General features: G+C 36.6%; 1 protein-coding gene across 2 annotated transcripts in view; it reads right to left on the bottom strand.

Moving 5' to 3' along the window:
- The window catches only part of LOC129727474 (transmembrane protein 208), a 71,983-nt gene that overhangs the window by 36,402 nt on the left and 23,051 nt on the right, over nt 1–12,530 (bottom strand). For both annotated transcript variants that reach the window (XM_055685341.1, XM_055685342.1), the window contains exon 3: nt 5,134–5,270. In XM_055685341.1, the coding sequence (XP_055541316.1) occupies nt 5,134–5,270 (137 nt within the window). The remainder of the gene's footprint in view (nt 1–5,133; nt 5,271–12,530) is intronic.

Genomic DNA, 12,530 nt, shown 5'->3' with positions numbered 1-12,530 from the left:
TAATCGAACTTAAGCACCGTTATGTATTAAATTGTTAATAAAACAACGAAAGTCTATTATCTTAGAGATTACATGACTTATTTGAACATAACTAGTGCCATACGAACGAGTCATCTCTCAAACTTACAACTTCATAACAATTTGATATGTTGCTCAAAAGTTATGGAGAGAAAAGAAATTCAAAGACTATTTGAAAGTATACCTGCTTTGATCGATATATGTGGCCTCAACATAATTTAAATGTGGTATCGTACTATTTGAACGTGCCAAATTCATTGATTCCTTGCGATGTGTTTAAAGTCTGCAAATGCACGACGAATCGGCCATAGTATATGATCAAAGTCAAATAACAAATTGTTTGAAATGATTGGTTTTATCGAAATGACAACATCCTCGACTTTTGGCTTCTGTACATCACCGTAATTCTGAATATATTCATATTGGGTGGTTTTCGGTCATTTTCAGCAAATTTTCTAGAATCAATCTGACACAGGAAATACTCATATTGGGAGGTATTTAGTTATTTTGGTTGTTTTCCAGAAACTAAAAGTGGTCGTCTTTAAATTTAAAATTGTATTAAGGGTCAATGTTTGGTTTCTATGTATCATCTCGATTACGGAAATATCCATATTGACAGGGTGGCCACTCAAAACCCGAAATGAAATTCCCGGTTTTTCCCGGTTCGTTCAAATATTTTGTATATTTTGTGTATATAAATTGTACTTCTGAATTCTGTAGTTTTCCACAAATTAAGGATTGAAAAAAAAAACGTGACGTTCGATTTACATCATAATATGCTCAAAGTCACTACTTAAACGTATTTAGCTTTATTGGATCCACAAATCAAATAGCAAAAATTCGAGGAATGTGACGGACTCATCTTTTTCGAGAGAAGATCTTGTCTACGAGTATTTTTTAAACAACGCATATAATACTCGTTACCGGGGACTCCAAGGTCAAATTAAGTTTGAAGGAACCACTCTTACCTCAAGCATATAAGAATCAATATATAAAAGAATTATGTTACACATTTCTTGCAAAACAAACTTCAATTTAATCAGGCCAATCAGATTTTCAAAACACTTCAAACACATTACTTCAGCAGCGCACGCATCTCATCCATCAGTGCATTTTCCGGGCTTCTTCATCTTGATTTGACTGCTCCTTCTTCTTTGTCTTCATCAATTTAACATCATAACTTGGTAACTTGGTAATATCAATTTCGTACACTTCACCGGCATCCTGTACTGCATCGTACACCAAGCGCAGTTCTACAAGGCTTTCCTAATCCTTGTGGCATTGCCATGGGATATAATCAAAGTCCTCTTAATAAATATGGTCAAGTCAGTAAGGTTCTTGCCTGAACCGGCCATCAGATCTCTCCAAAAACTATTAAAGCGCTTCTCGCTACGGTGGTAGGAAATCAGTAATGTCTTCATCGTTTGCATAGCACCTGCACTCGAAACAAATGCACCATTTTGCACGCCGTCATGGAAAATCCGACTGCGACCATAAGATTGATCGGAAGACAACTGAGAATCACCCATACAACTGTGTCTCGGCTGGTTGAGTCGTTTAAGGAGCTTTACGAACTAATTTTATTTTTGTCATATGACTTTCGCATCCTCGCAAACTGCATACATTGCCCGCTTTACTAAAACGTTTAAGGAGTCCCAGGCGACCGAGCGGCGGGCTGGAAGTGGAAGAAAATCGAAGACAGCTGACCCTGTGAAGGTCCGAAAGATGTTGAATTATTTCAAGCGTATTCCGAACCTTTCGATTCGCGGCGCGGCTCTGAAGGCAAAGTGTTCCGCCTAGTTCGTTTAGCAAACAATGAAACGAGCTGGGCTTCGTATATTAAGGTTCGGAAGGCACCGAACCGGCGTGATCGACAAAACAGAGTGGTTAACGATAACGAAACCAACATCGAGACAGACGCAAAGCAGATACTGGGGCTGGAGTTCTACGTTGCCAAATCACAGTTTGATGTTCCTGAAGACCCAAGGAAGAAGAAAGTGGACAAATTCGCCAATAAATACATGCTCCGATGGTAAACTGAGTAAACCGTACATCATAACGGGTACCATCAATAGCGAAATGCACCGCACCGAGTGCCTCCAGAAGCGTCTATTACCCTTTCTGCGGTCCCACGGAGGCGAGGCATTATTTTGGCCGGTCCTGGCATCATGCCATTACGCGCGATCGATGTTGGATTGCTATAGAGACAATAACGTATTTGTTGTACCAAAAACCGCCCCCAATTTCATAATGAAAGCCAAAGTACGAAATCGTCCAAGCTTTTAAGACCGAGTTTGAGTTGAAATAAAAATGGATAAATGTGACTAAAAAGGTCGACTCTACTGTTGCGCAAAAGGTTATGAGGGGTCTTAAGGGAATGGTGCGAAATTTCAGCGATGGAAAGGAAATTTAATAAAGTAATTATGCCGGAACACAATTTATATGTATTAGTTCATTCCCTGAAAGTTACAAGAAAATCCGAATTAAGTAAATATTCGACGAACACTTTTGTCTGGTGCGTTTTTTTTGAGTACAAGCCTTACTCAGCAGTATTATGTTCTCTTGGCGATATTCAGTGGAATTCCCGGTTTTTTTCCCGGTTCTAAACAGTTCCCGGTTCTCCCGGTTTTCCCGGTTGGGTGGCCACCCTGTATTGAGTATTATTCGGTAATTTTCGACTGTTCGACCTAGAAGTTGCCATTTAGCAATTCAAAATGGTGCCTGAGGTTAATTGTTAGCTCATTGCATCATTATGGTTCCAAAGATACTCATATTGGATGATATTTGGTTATTTTAGGCTGTTTTTCACAAACCGGAAGTCGCCATCTTGGATTTCAAAATGGTATTTAAGATAATTTCTGGCCTCTGAGTGTCATTCTGGTTGAAGAAACACCCATATTGGGTGTCATTCGATCATTTTCGGCTGTTTCCCAGAAACCGGAAGTCGCCAACCAAGAATCCAAAATGGGGTCTGTGGTCGATTTCAGCTGCTGTATATCATTCTAGATCCGGAGGGGTGTCGAACCATTATGGACATATTTGTTACCCCTGAAAACATTCACATGCAAAATTTGGTTCCATTTACTCGGTTACGATTTACTCGGTTAATTTGTGTTTCATTTGTATGGCACCCCTCCCTTCCAAATGTAGGAGGGGTGTCAAAAGATTATGGACATATTTTTTACCACTAAAAAACATATACCTGCCAAATTTGATTCCATTTAGTTGATTAGTTCTCGAGATGTGCAGAAATTTATGTTTCATTTGTATGGAACCCCTCCTTACAGAAAAGGGAGGGGCGTCCAACTATTATGGACATATTTGTTACCCCTTAAAACATCCACATGCCGAATTCGGTTTCAATTGCTTGGTTTGTTCTTGAGATGTGCAGAAATTTATGTTTCATTTGTATGAGACCCCTCCCTTCCAGAAGAGGCAGGGGTCTCAATCTATCATAGGAACCTTTATCGGCACCAAAAACCTCTACATACAAATTTTCACGTCGATCGGTTCGGTAGTTTTCGAGCCTGTATGGATCAGACAGACAGAAAGACCGAACTGCATTTTTATAAGTATAGATTACAACATCAATATTTTAGAACCTAAAAAGTGAATATACATTTATTGGATTGAAGCGTTCATGTGAATCTGTTTTTAAAAATAAAAGTTTGAATGAGAAAGACTGGGTCTGACCGCTAGGTGGATTAATTTAGGTTTTTTATTTTTGCTTATTTTCCGTCGGTCTTTTTCCGCCACTATTGTGTCAATCCCTGACCCCCGGGGAGGCGACTACAACTAGAATCTTTACTAACGACCCGTTGATTAACGGACCTGTGCCAACGACTTCACTTTCCCTGCGATGGAAGAACCCAGAGATTTTTTGCCTCAGAAAATCTCCGGCACTTACTGTTGAAGTCCTAATCAGTGCGAATGAGAAGGAAGACAAATTAGAGATAAACAATCGCAGCCAACCGTTAGTGTACAGAATAATTGCGGGGCTAGCGCTAGGGTCCTATTGACTTTAACTGTCGTCTCTCTTAGCCGAGATTCTAATATATGACGACTGGCTTGTTACCCCAGCATCTTACCCCGAGACCAACTACATGGTTCCTTGAGTCTTCCAGTGTTTGTGAAATGGCAGAAAATTGCACGTTGAACTAATACAACAGATCCCAACAGTAATCCCATCCCCTTTTTCCCGGTTTTCCTGATTTTCCTGGTTCGCTGGCCACCCTGGGATCGCAGTACGAACGGCTTTGATGCTTACTCATTCGTCTTCGTCTATTGCCTTTAAAGTGAAATAGCAGATAAACTAAAAGAGTTAAATGCTTGATGTCAAAATATAACTTGGAGAGTAGACTTCAATGTTTAATTTAGTTAACAACAAAACCAATGTTTATCACACATTTCAGAGAGAAAATTGCAGTTTAGTTCTCAAAAAGTATATGACTTCACATTTGTTTCTTTCTAGATGTTCAGATTTTTCTCGGAAATAGTATACACTGGGGTCGCTTTTTACGTGGTTGGTTTTACCGCATTTGAAAGATTAGATTAGATATACTTATACTAAACTTATTTGGAACCACGCACGAATCATCTTCCGAATCGAGTAGAAATAATCCGCGTTATTGTAAAAATATCCTGTTTAAAAAAACGCATGAAAACGACCCGCGTAAAAAGCGACCCCAGTGTAAATGAACAGGATTTTTGCAGCTCCCAGTACAGATAAAAATTTGGCAACACTGCGCCAAACCCAATTTGAGAATCAGGACTTTCTACTGATGCCTTGAAGCAACCAGTTTCGGAAGGATTTCCCAAGCTGTTATTGTATTTGCCTTATTAGTTTCAGTTTGATTATTAATCAAAAGCTTGCAAATAAGTAAACAAAAATAATTCCAATTTTTAATTTTTTAATATTTTTTATGTGATGTCACACAACTTTATAGCCCCCCCCCCACTTCGTCACAAATAGTCACTATTGTCACAACCCCCTCTCCCCCTATATGCGTGACGTACATTATGGATGCCGCCTTAAAGGCTGTTTGGTGCCTTGATGATATAGTTTAAATAACAAATGTGTGGGCTTGCTAACCGTATGAAACCAAACAAACTTACTCTGCTATTCCTCCTTCCATGTTTAAGTCATTACCGGAGTCCAAAATGATACCTGTTTCGCTATACCTTGGTTTACTCATTGTCATCATGATAGAGTAGCTTCCAAAATAGATGCAAACACTCAGAAGCATCATCGCCTGGAATAAAACAAAATAAGTATGCACTGATCTCAAAAGAAATGCAAACAAGAACCCGAATTATTCCCGAGTTGATTTGATCTACTGTTTACATGGATCGAACCCGTAAAGACCCGGGACGGAACTTTTTTTTAGAAAATGGTCGTTCTCAGCGATGCTGCGGCCGATTTGAGTAAACTCGGAATATTATTCAAGGGGAATAGTTGCTCTAAGTTTTAGTAAGGGTGCCACACCTCTGAACCCCTCCCAGTTTATGTGAGACCCAAATATGTCTGTGCCTTTTTTTATTTTTTCCTACTGATTGAACAAACGCATGGATTTATCATACGTATCAAATGTCCTTTGCATCAAATCATGTCGAGTAGATGAAATACGATTAACAAAAGTAAATTTTGAAGTTACCAAATTATTTCAGTGCAAAATCACATAACTACGTATTTTCATAGAAAGTCAAAAAAGATGTTCTACTGAGGGAGATTGTAGCTGTGTCCTTCAAGTTTTCTACTCTACATTTTTAGAATTAGGTCTTCTAAGTCCAAATATGTTAAAAGATTCATTCTAGCATATACAGATTTTGAGAAAAACAAGTTTGAATTCACTAAAGTACGAATTTTCATGGAAATTCGATTTTCTCAGTCTCTCACAGTAGGTTTCTATTTTGTTTTTCCATTTTTCAACTTTAGATTTTTAGAAAAAGGTCTCCTGAATTCAAATATGGCGAAAGATTTATTCTAGCATGAACAGATTTTGAGAAAAACAAGTTTGAATTCACTAAAGTGCGAATTTTCATGGAAATTCGATTTTCTCAGTCTCTCACAGTAGGTTTCTATTTTGTTTTTCCATTTTTCAACTTTGAATTTCTAGAAAAAGGTCTCCTGAATTCAAATATGGCGAAAGATTCATTCTAGCATGAACAGATTTTGAGAAAAACAAGTTTGAATTCACAAAAGTACGACTTTTCATGGAAATTCGATTTTCTCAGTCTCTCACAGTAGGTTTCTATTTTGTTTTTCCATTTTTCAACTTTACATTTTTAGAAAAAGGTCTCCTGAATTCGAATATGGCGAAAGATTTATTCTAGCATGAACAGATTTTGAGAAAAACAAGTTTGAATTCACAAAAGTACGAATTTTCATGGAAATTCGATTTTCTCAGTCTCTCACAGTAGGTTTCTATTTTGTTTTTCCATTTTTCAACTTTACATTTTTAGAAAAAGGTCTCCTGAATTCAAATATGGCGAAAGATTTATTTTAGCATGAACAGATTTTGAGAAAAACAAGTTTGAATTCACTAAAGTACGAATTTTCATGGAAATTTGATTTTCTCAGTCTCTCACAGTAGATTTTTGTTTTATTTTTCCATTTTTTAACTTTGCATTTTTATAAAAGGTCTCCTGAATCCAAATATGGCGAAAGATTTATTCTAGTATGAACTGATTTTGAGAAAAACGAGTTTGAACTCACTAAGGTACTAAGGTACTCACTAAGGTACACTAAGGTACACACTAACACAAACGTTTTGCGGTGCCAGTGCTCACATCGATTTTTTTTATCTTCGTTGGTTTGGTTAGTTATTCGTAGTTCCGACCGTAGTCTCCGTATAAATTGTCCAAGAAAACAAAAAAAAACTCTATCGTCCGCTTTATTTACTCTAAAGACTAATCACAAGCCACGTTACTCTTTTTTTTTGTTTTAAAACTTGAAAGGCTTTAATTTTTTTTTCAGTTCGTATATTTCTAAACCAACCCGAGATTCCGTATGGTTTATAAATATACGAATTCTGCTCTATGCTATAAACCAAAACTTTGATACCGAGTTGCTGGTTTCTAGTTAGATACAGATATAATTAGGGTAAACAGGTATAATACGCCCCCCCTAAGGAACATCGTCAATATTGTAGCTATGTTTATCACAAACAACAAATCTTTCATGCAGTTGGATACACTATTTAGTTGGTAATGCACTGCTATTATTTTGTTTTGTAATTACTGTTACACAAAAACGCCATAATTTTATTAAAAAATAGGACTAAGTTGCAAGCTTTCCAATCTACCGGGGCAAAACGCCCCAGATGCAGTATAATATGCCCCATGCGGTAGCTTCATATGCCAGCTCAGCATGCGAAGTGAAACAGCGCTTGAAGTCTCAGAAGCAAACGCTAAAACAATGAACAAATCAGCCGGGCTAGCGGTGGGGCATATTGCCCGGGAGCTGTAATGAACCTGAAAGCATTGAATACTTAAGCAAATTATATAATTTGTATCGTTTCCTCACTAGATACAGCTGCCTAGAGGTTCATTTGAGATATATAAGTGCAAATACCAGATAATAAACTTTATACATTAGTGGAAAAACGTTACGGAAACACTGCAAAAAATTAGATCTGAAGCAGCTCAAATCAAAATTGATTTTTGTTTATTTTTTGCTGCTAGTGACAATCATCAAACTTGCACAGAAAGTTGGTTTTATGACCCGTCACGGATTCCCAATAGTCTTATGTCTTATTTTTTGTGTGTTTCCGAATAAATGGACTGGGGCGTTATGTCCCGGTGGGGGGCATTTTATACATATTTACCCTACTTGTCTAAGGCGTACATACTTTGATAATTTTAACCATGTTTCACTCAAAATCTGTTCATGCTAGAATAAATCTTTCGCCATATTTGAATTCAGGAGACCTTTTTCTAAAAATGTAAACTTGAAAAATGGAAAAACAAAATAGAAACCTACTGTGAGAGACTGAGAAAATCGAATTTCCATGAAAATTCGTACTTTAGTGAATTCAAACTTGTTTTTCTCAAAATCCGTTCATGCTAGAATAAATCTTTCGCCATATTCGAATTCAGGAGACCTTTTTCTAGAAATGCAAAGTTGAAAAATGGAAAAACAAAATAGAAACCTACTGTGAGAGACTGAGAAAATCGAATTTCCATGAAAATTCGTACTTTAGTGAATTCAAACTTGTTTTTCTCAAAATCTGTTCATGCTAGACTAAATCTTTAGCATATTTGAATTCAGGAGACCTTTTTTTAGAAATGCAAAGTTGAAAAATGGAAAAACAAAATAGAAACCTACTGTGAGAGACTGAGAAAATCGAATTTCCATGAAAATTCGTACTTTTGTGAATTCAACTTGTTTTTCTCAAAATCTGTTCATGCTAGAATAAATCTTTCGCCATATTTGAATTCAGGAGACCTTTTTCCAAAAATGTAAAGTTAAAAAATGGAAAAACAAAATAGAAACCTACTGTGAGAGACTGAGAAATCGAATTTCCATGAAAATTCGTACTTTAGTGAATTCGAAATTGTTTTTCTCAAAATCTGTTCATGCTAGAATAAATCTTTCGCCATATTTGAATTCAGGAGACCTTTTTCTAAAAATGCAAATTTGAAAAATGGAAAAACAAAATAGAAACCTACTGTGAGAGACTGAGAAAATCGAATTTCCATGAAAATTCGTACTTTAGTGAATTCAAACTTGTTTTTCTCAAAATCTGTATATGCTAGAATGAATCTTTTAACATATTTGGACTTAGAAGACCTAATTCTAAAAATGTAGAGTAGAAAACTTGAAGGACACAGCTACAATCTCCCTCAGTAGAACATCTTTTTTGACTTTCTATGAAAATACGTAGTTATGTGATTTTGCACTGAAATAATTTGGTAACTTCAAAATTTACTTTTGTTAATCCTATTTCATCTACTTGACATGATTTGATGCAAAGGACATTTGATACGTATGATAAATCCATGCGTTTGTTCAATCAGTAGGAAAAAATAAAAAAAGGCACAGACATATTTGGGTCTCACATAAACTGGGAGGGGTTCAGAGGGGTGGCACCCTTACTAAAACTTAGAGCAACTATTCCCCTTGAATAATATTACGAGTTTACTCAAATCGGCCGCAGCATCGCTGAGAACGACCATTTTCTAAAAAAAAGTTCCGTCCCGGGTCTTTACGGGTTAAAAGCTATTTGTAGGGATTCAAAATTACTCGTCAAAAAAGGTTGATTATCTTACAACAAACATGATTGCTAACTGATTGACTATGAAGAGAACCTATAACACTGTGCTACAAAAAAAATACTACCAGGTATACAGCCCTAGGGTTGTATGACATAGTCAAACCTGTTTTTGTGCGACTTCCCTGGGCTTGGTGGTTAGCCTATAGGGCGCGTACTCCCGGGTGGCGGATGGGAGTGGGAGATGAAGAGAGTTGGCCATCTGTTACTTTTCCTTTTTCCTATTATGACTTCTCTTGGCTATCTCCTATGTGGGAGAATTCTTCTACTTATTAAAATATGCTTTTATTTTACAAAAGGCTAGTTTTGAAGAATGGATCTCACACGTGGACCAAACCACCGTTTTGTTGTTTTTGTTTTTTGTTTTTTTTCTTTCTTTTTTTTCTCTCTTTTTTTCCTTTCTATATTGTCTTTCTTTTTTTTCTACTTTTCCTTAGAAATAAATCGTTGGTTGGATTCGGTGTTGGCGCGGCTTAAAATTTTGCAATTTTGAGTTTTCGATGGCACAGAAAATCCAGAGTTTTAAGGAGATGTGCCTTTATAGCTCAAATTTAAAATATTCTAAAAAGACCACAAAATGAGATTACAACTCGTATAACTTGCTCATTATCGACCTGAACAGGTTCAACTAAAATAGGAAGTCTTAAAATTTAAAGTTTTCACGGAAATGAAAAAAGTTTTCGACGTTGATTCTCAAAAACGGTTTACTCGAAACTGTGAGTTTTGAGTTGTTGAGTCTATAAAAATATACAAAATATATTTTGTTGATTTCATACTGACATTATTGAAGTCTTTCTATATGCAGGAAATAGCGCGTAAAAACACATAAATTCCGAAATCCGCGTAAAAAAAGCGTAGAAAAACGGCGTAAGCGAAGACATTAGGCCTCTGTCATGCTGGATGCCGACCCGGGCGGTCGGTCGGGATTCTTGCCGCGGGTAAATAAACAGCCGTAAGTAGAGCTGTTCATTGGAGACAATTTCTGGCCTCTGTGCGTCATTCTGGTTTAAGAAACAACCATATTGGGTGGTATTTGGTCATTTACTGCTGTTTTTCAGAAACCGGAAGTCGCCATTTTGGATTTCAAAATGGCATTAGGAGACAGTTTTTGGCCTCTGAGCGTCATTCTGGTTAAAGAAACATTCAAATTGGGTGGTATTTGGTCATTCTCGGCTGTTTTCCAGACACCGGAAGTCGTCATCTTACAATTCAAAATGTTTTCTGAGGTTAATAAATCGATTTGTGGCTTCAGTGCATCATAACAATTCCGGAAATACCCATATTGTTGGTATTTGGTCATTTGCAGCTGTTTTTCAGAAACCGGAAGTCGCCATCTTGGATTTCGAAATGATATTTGGAGACATACCAGAAGAAGTAAGGGTGTCGAAACATTATGGACATGTTTGTTACACCTAAAAACATTCACATGCCAAAATTGGTTCCATTTAGTTGGTTAGTTCTCGAGATAATCAGAAATTTTTATTTGTTTGTAACTCCTCCCTCACAGAAGAGGGAGGGGAGTCGAACCACTATGTGGACATATTTGTTACCTCTAAAAACATTCACATACCAAATTTGGTTCTATTTACTTGGTTAGTTCTCGAGATGTGCAGAAATTTGTGTTTTATTTGTATGGAACCCGCCCTTTTAGTAGAGGAAGGGGTGTCAAACCGTTATGGATATATATATATATATATATATATATATATATATATATATATATATATATATATATATATATATATATATATATATATATATATATATATATATATATATATATATATATATATATATATATATATATATATATATATATATATATATATATATATATATATATATATATATATATATATATATATATATATATATATATATATATATATATATATATATATATATATATATATATATATATATATATATATATATATATATTTTATTCTTGCTTATTTTCCGTCGATCTAGTTCCGCCTGTTGTGGCCAATCACCGACGCCCAGGGAGGCGACTCCACACCCAGGACCCTAACTCACGACCCGTTTATTAACGGACCGGCGCCAACGGCTTTACTTCCTCATGCGATGGAAGGCGTGATCCCAGAGATTTTTCGCCTCAGAAAATCTCCCGGTGTCGGCTAGGATTGAATCTAGACCAGTTGGGTTGGTTGTGAGTGGATCACGCCACCTCACAACCATCGACACCTATGTCGGCGGTGGGATTCGAACCCAGGCGTCGAGCGTGGTTGGCAGAGACGTTACCAACCACACTAGGCCCCCGCATTATGGATATATTTGTTACCCTCTAAAAACAACCACCTGCCAAATTTGGTTCCATTTGCTTGGTTAGTTTTCGAGATGTGCATGAATTTGTGTTTCATTTGTATGAGACCCCTCCCTTCCAGAAGAGGGAGGGGTCTCGAACTATCTTAGTCACCTCTCTCGGCCCCTAAAACCCCTATATACAAAATTTCACTCCGATCGGTTCAGTAGTTTCCAAGCCTATATGGAACAGACAGACAGAGCTGCATTTTTATATGTTTAGAAGATACAAACTAATTCGCGGCTACGAAGTTGAAAGAGATTTTAAAGGCTGTTCGCACCTAGGCGAACTCTCATATGCAATGTTATATGTCAATATGTCAATTGTCAAATGTGTGTGATGACAAAGGCAAAAATATTTCCTTCCTTCTTTTTCTCATGCAAGAACAAAACAAATATCAGCACCGTCGTAGTCGCGAATTACAAATTGAAAAAATCATCATCAGCATCATCATCTTCCGCTGTGATTGCTCAAATCTCGTGTTGAATTGTTTCCAGAAAATTTGAAGTTCATTATACTTATCAGCAGGAAAAATGTCTTTCGCTGCAATTTTCATTTCTTCTAGTAATTTGTTTGATGTTTCATTGTTTCATATATATGTTATCTTCCTAATCCGGTTTCTATGGTTGAAAGAGGACATTTAAATACATGTATAACACCATGAATTGACAACTTACTAGACATTGAATTAGGTGGTGCCGCTGAAGTTGAAGGCTCCATAATAAAATTCAACGAATTTATGAATTTCAAAACCAAGACACTGGAATGACACAACGTTCTAAATGAATATGAAAAGATACGGAGGGCGACGACTGTTCTTTGTTTTTTTTTTTCTCATAGAGCAAAATGTTACTTGTGTTAAATGTGTTTTACTTTTGTATGCAAACGAGTGCGAAGTAAAAGCAATCTTCAAACGG

Source organism: Wyeomyia smithii, chromosome 3 (assembly GCF_029784165.1).
Source record: "Wyeomyia smithii strain HCP4-BCI-WySm-NY-G18 chromosome 3, ASM2978416v1, whole genome shotgun sequence".
In the NCBI taxonomy this organism is placed as follows: domain Eukaryota; kingdom Metazoa; phylum Arthropoda; class Insecta; order Diptera; family Culicidae; genus Wyeomyia; species Wyeomyia smithii.
This window is presented reverse-complemented; position numbering and strand designations above follow the sequence as displayed.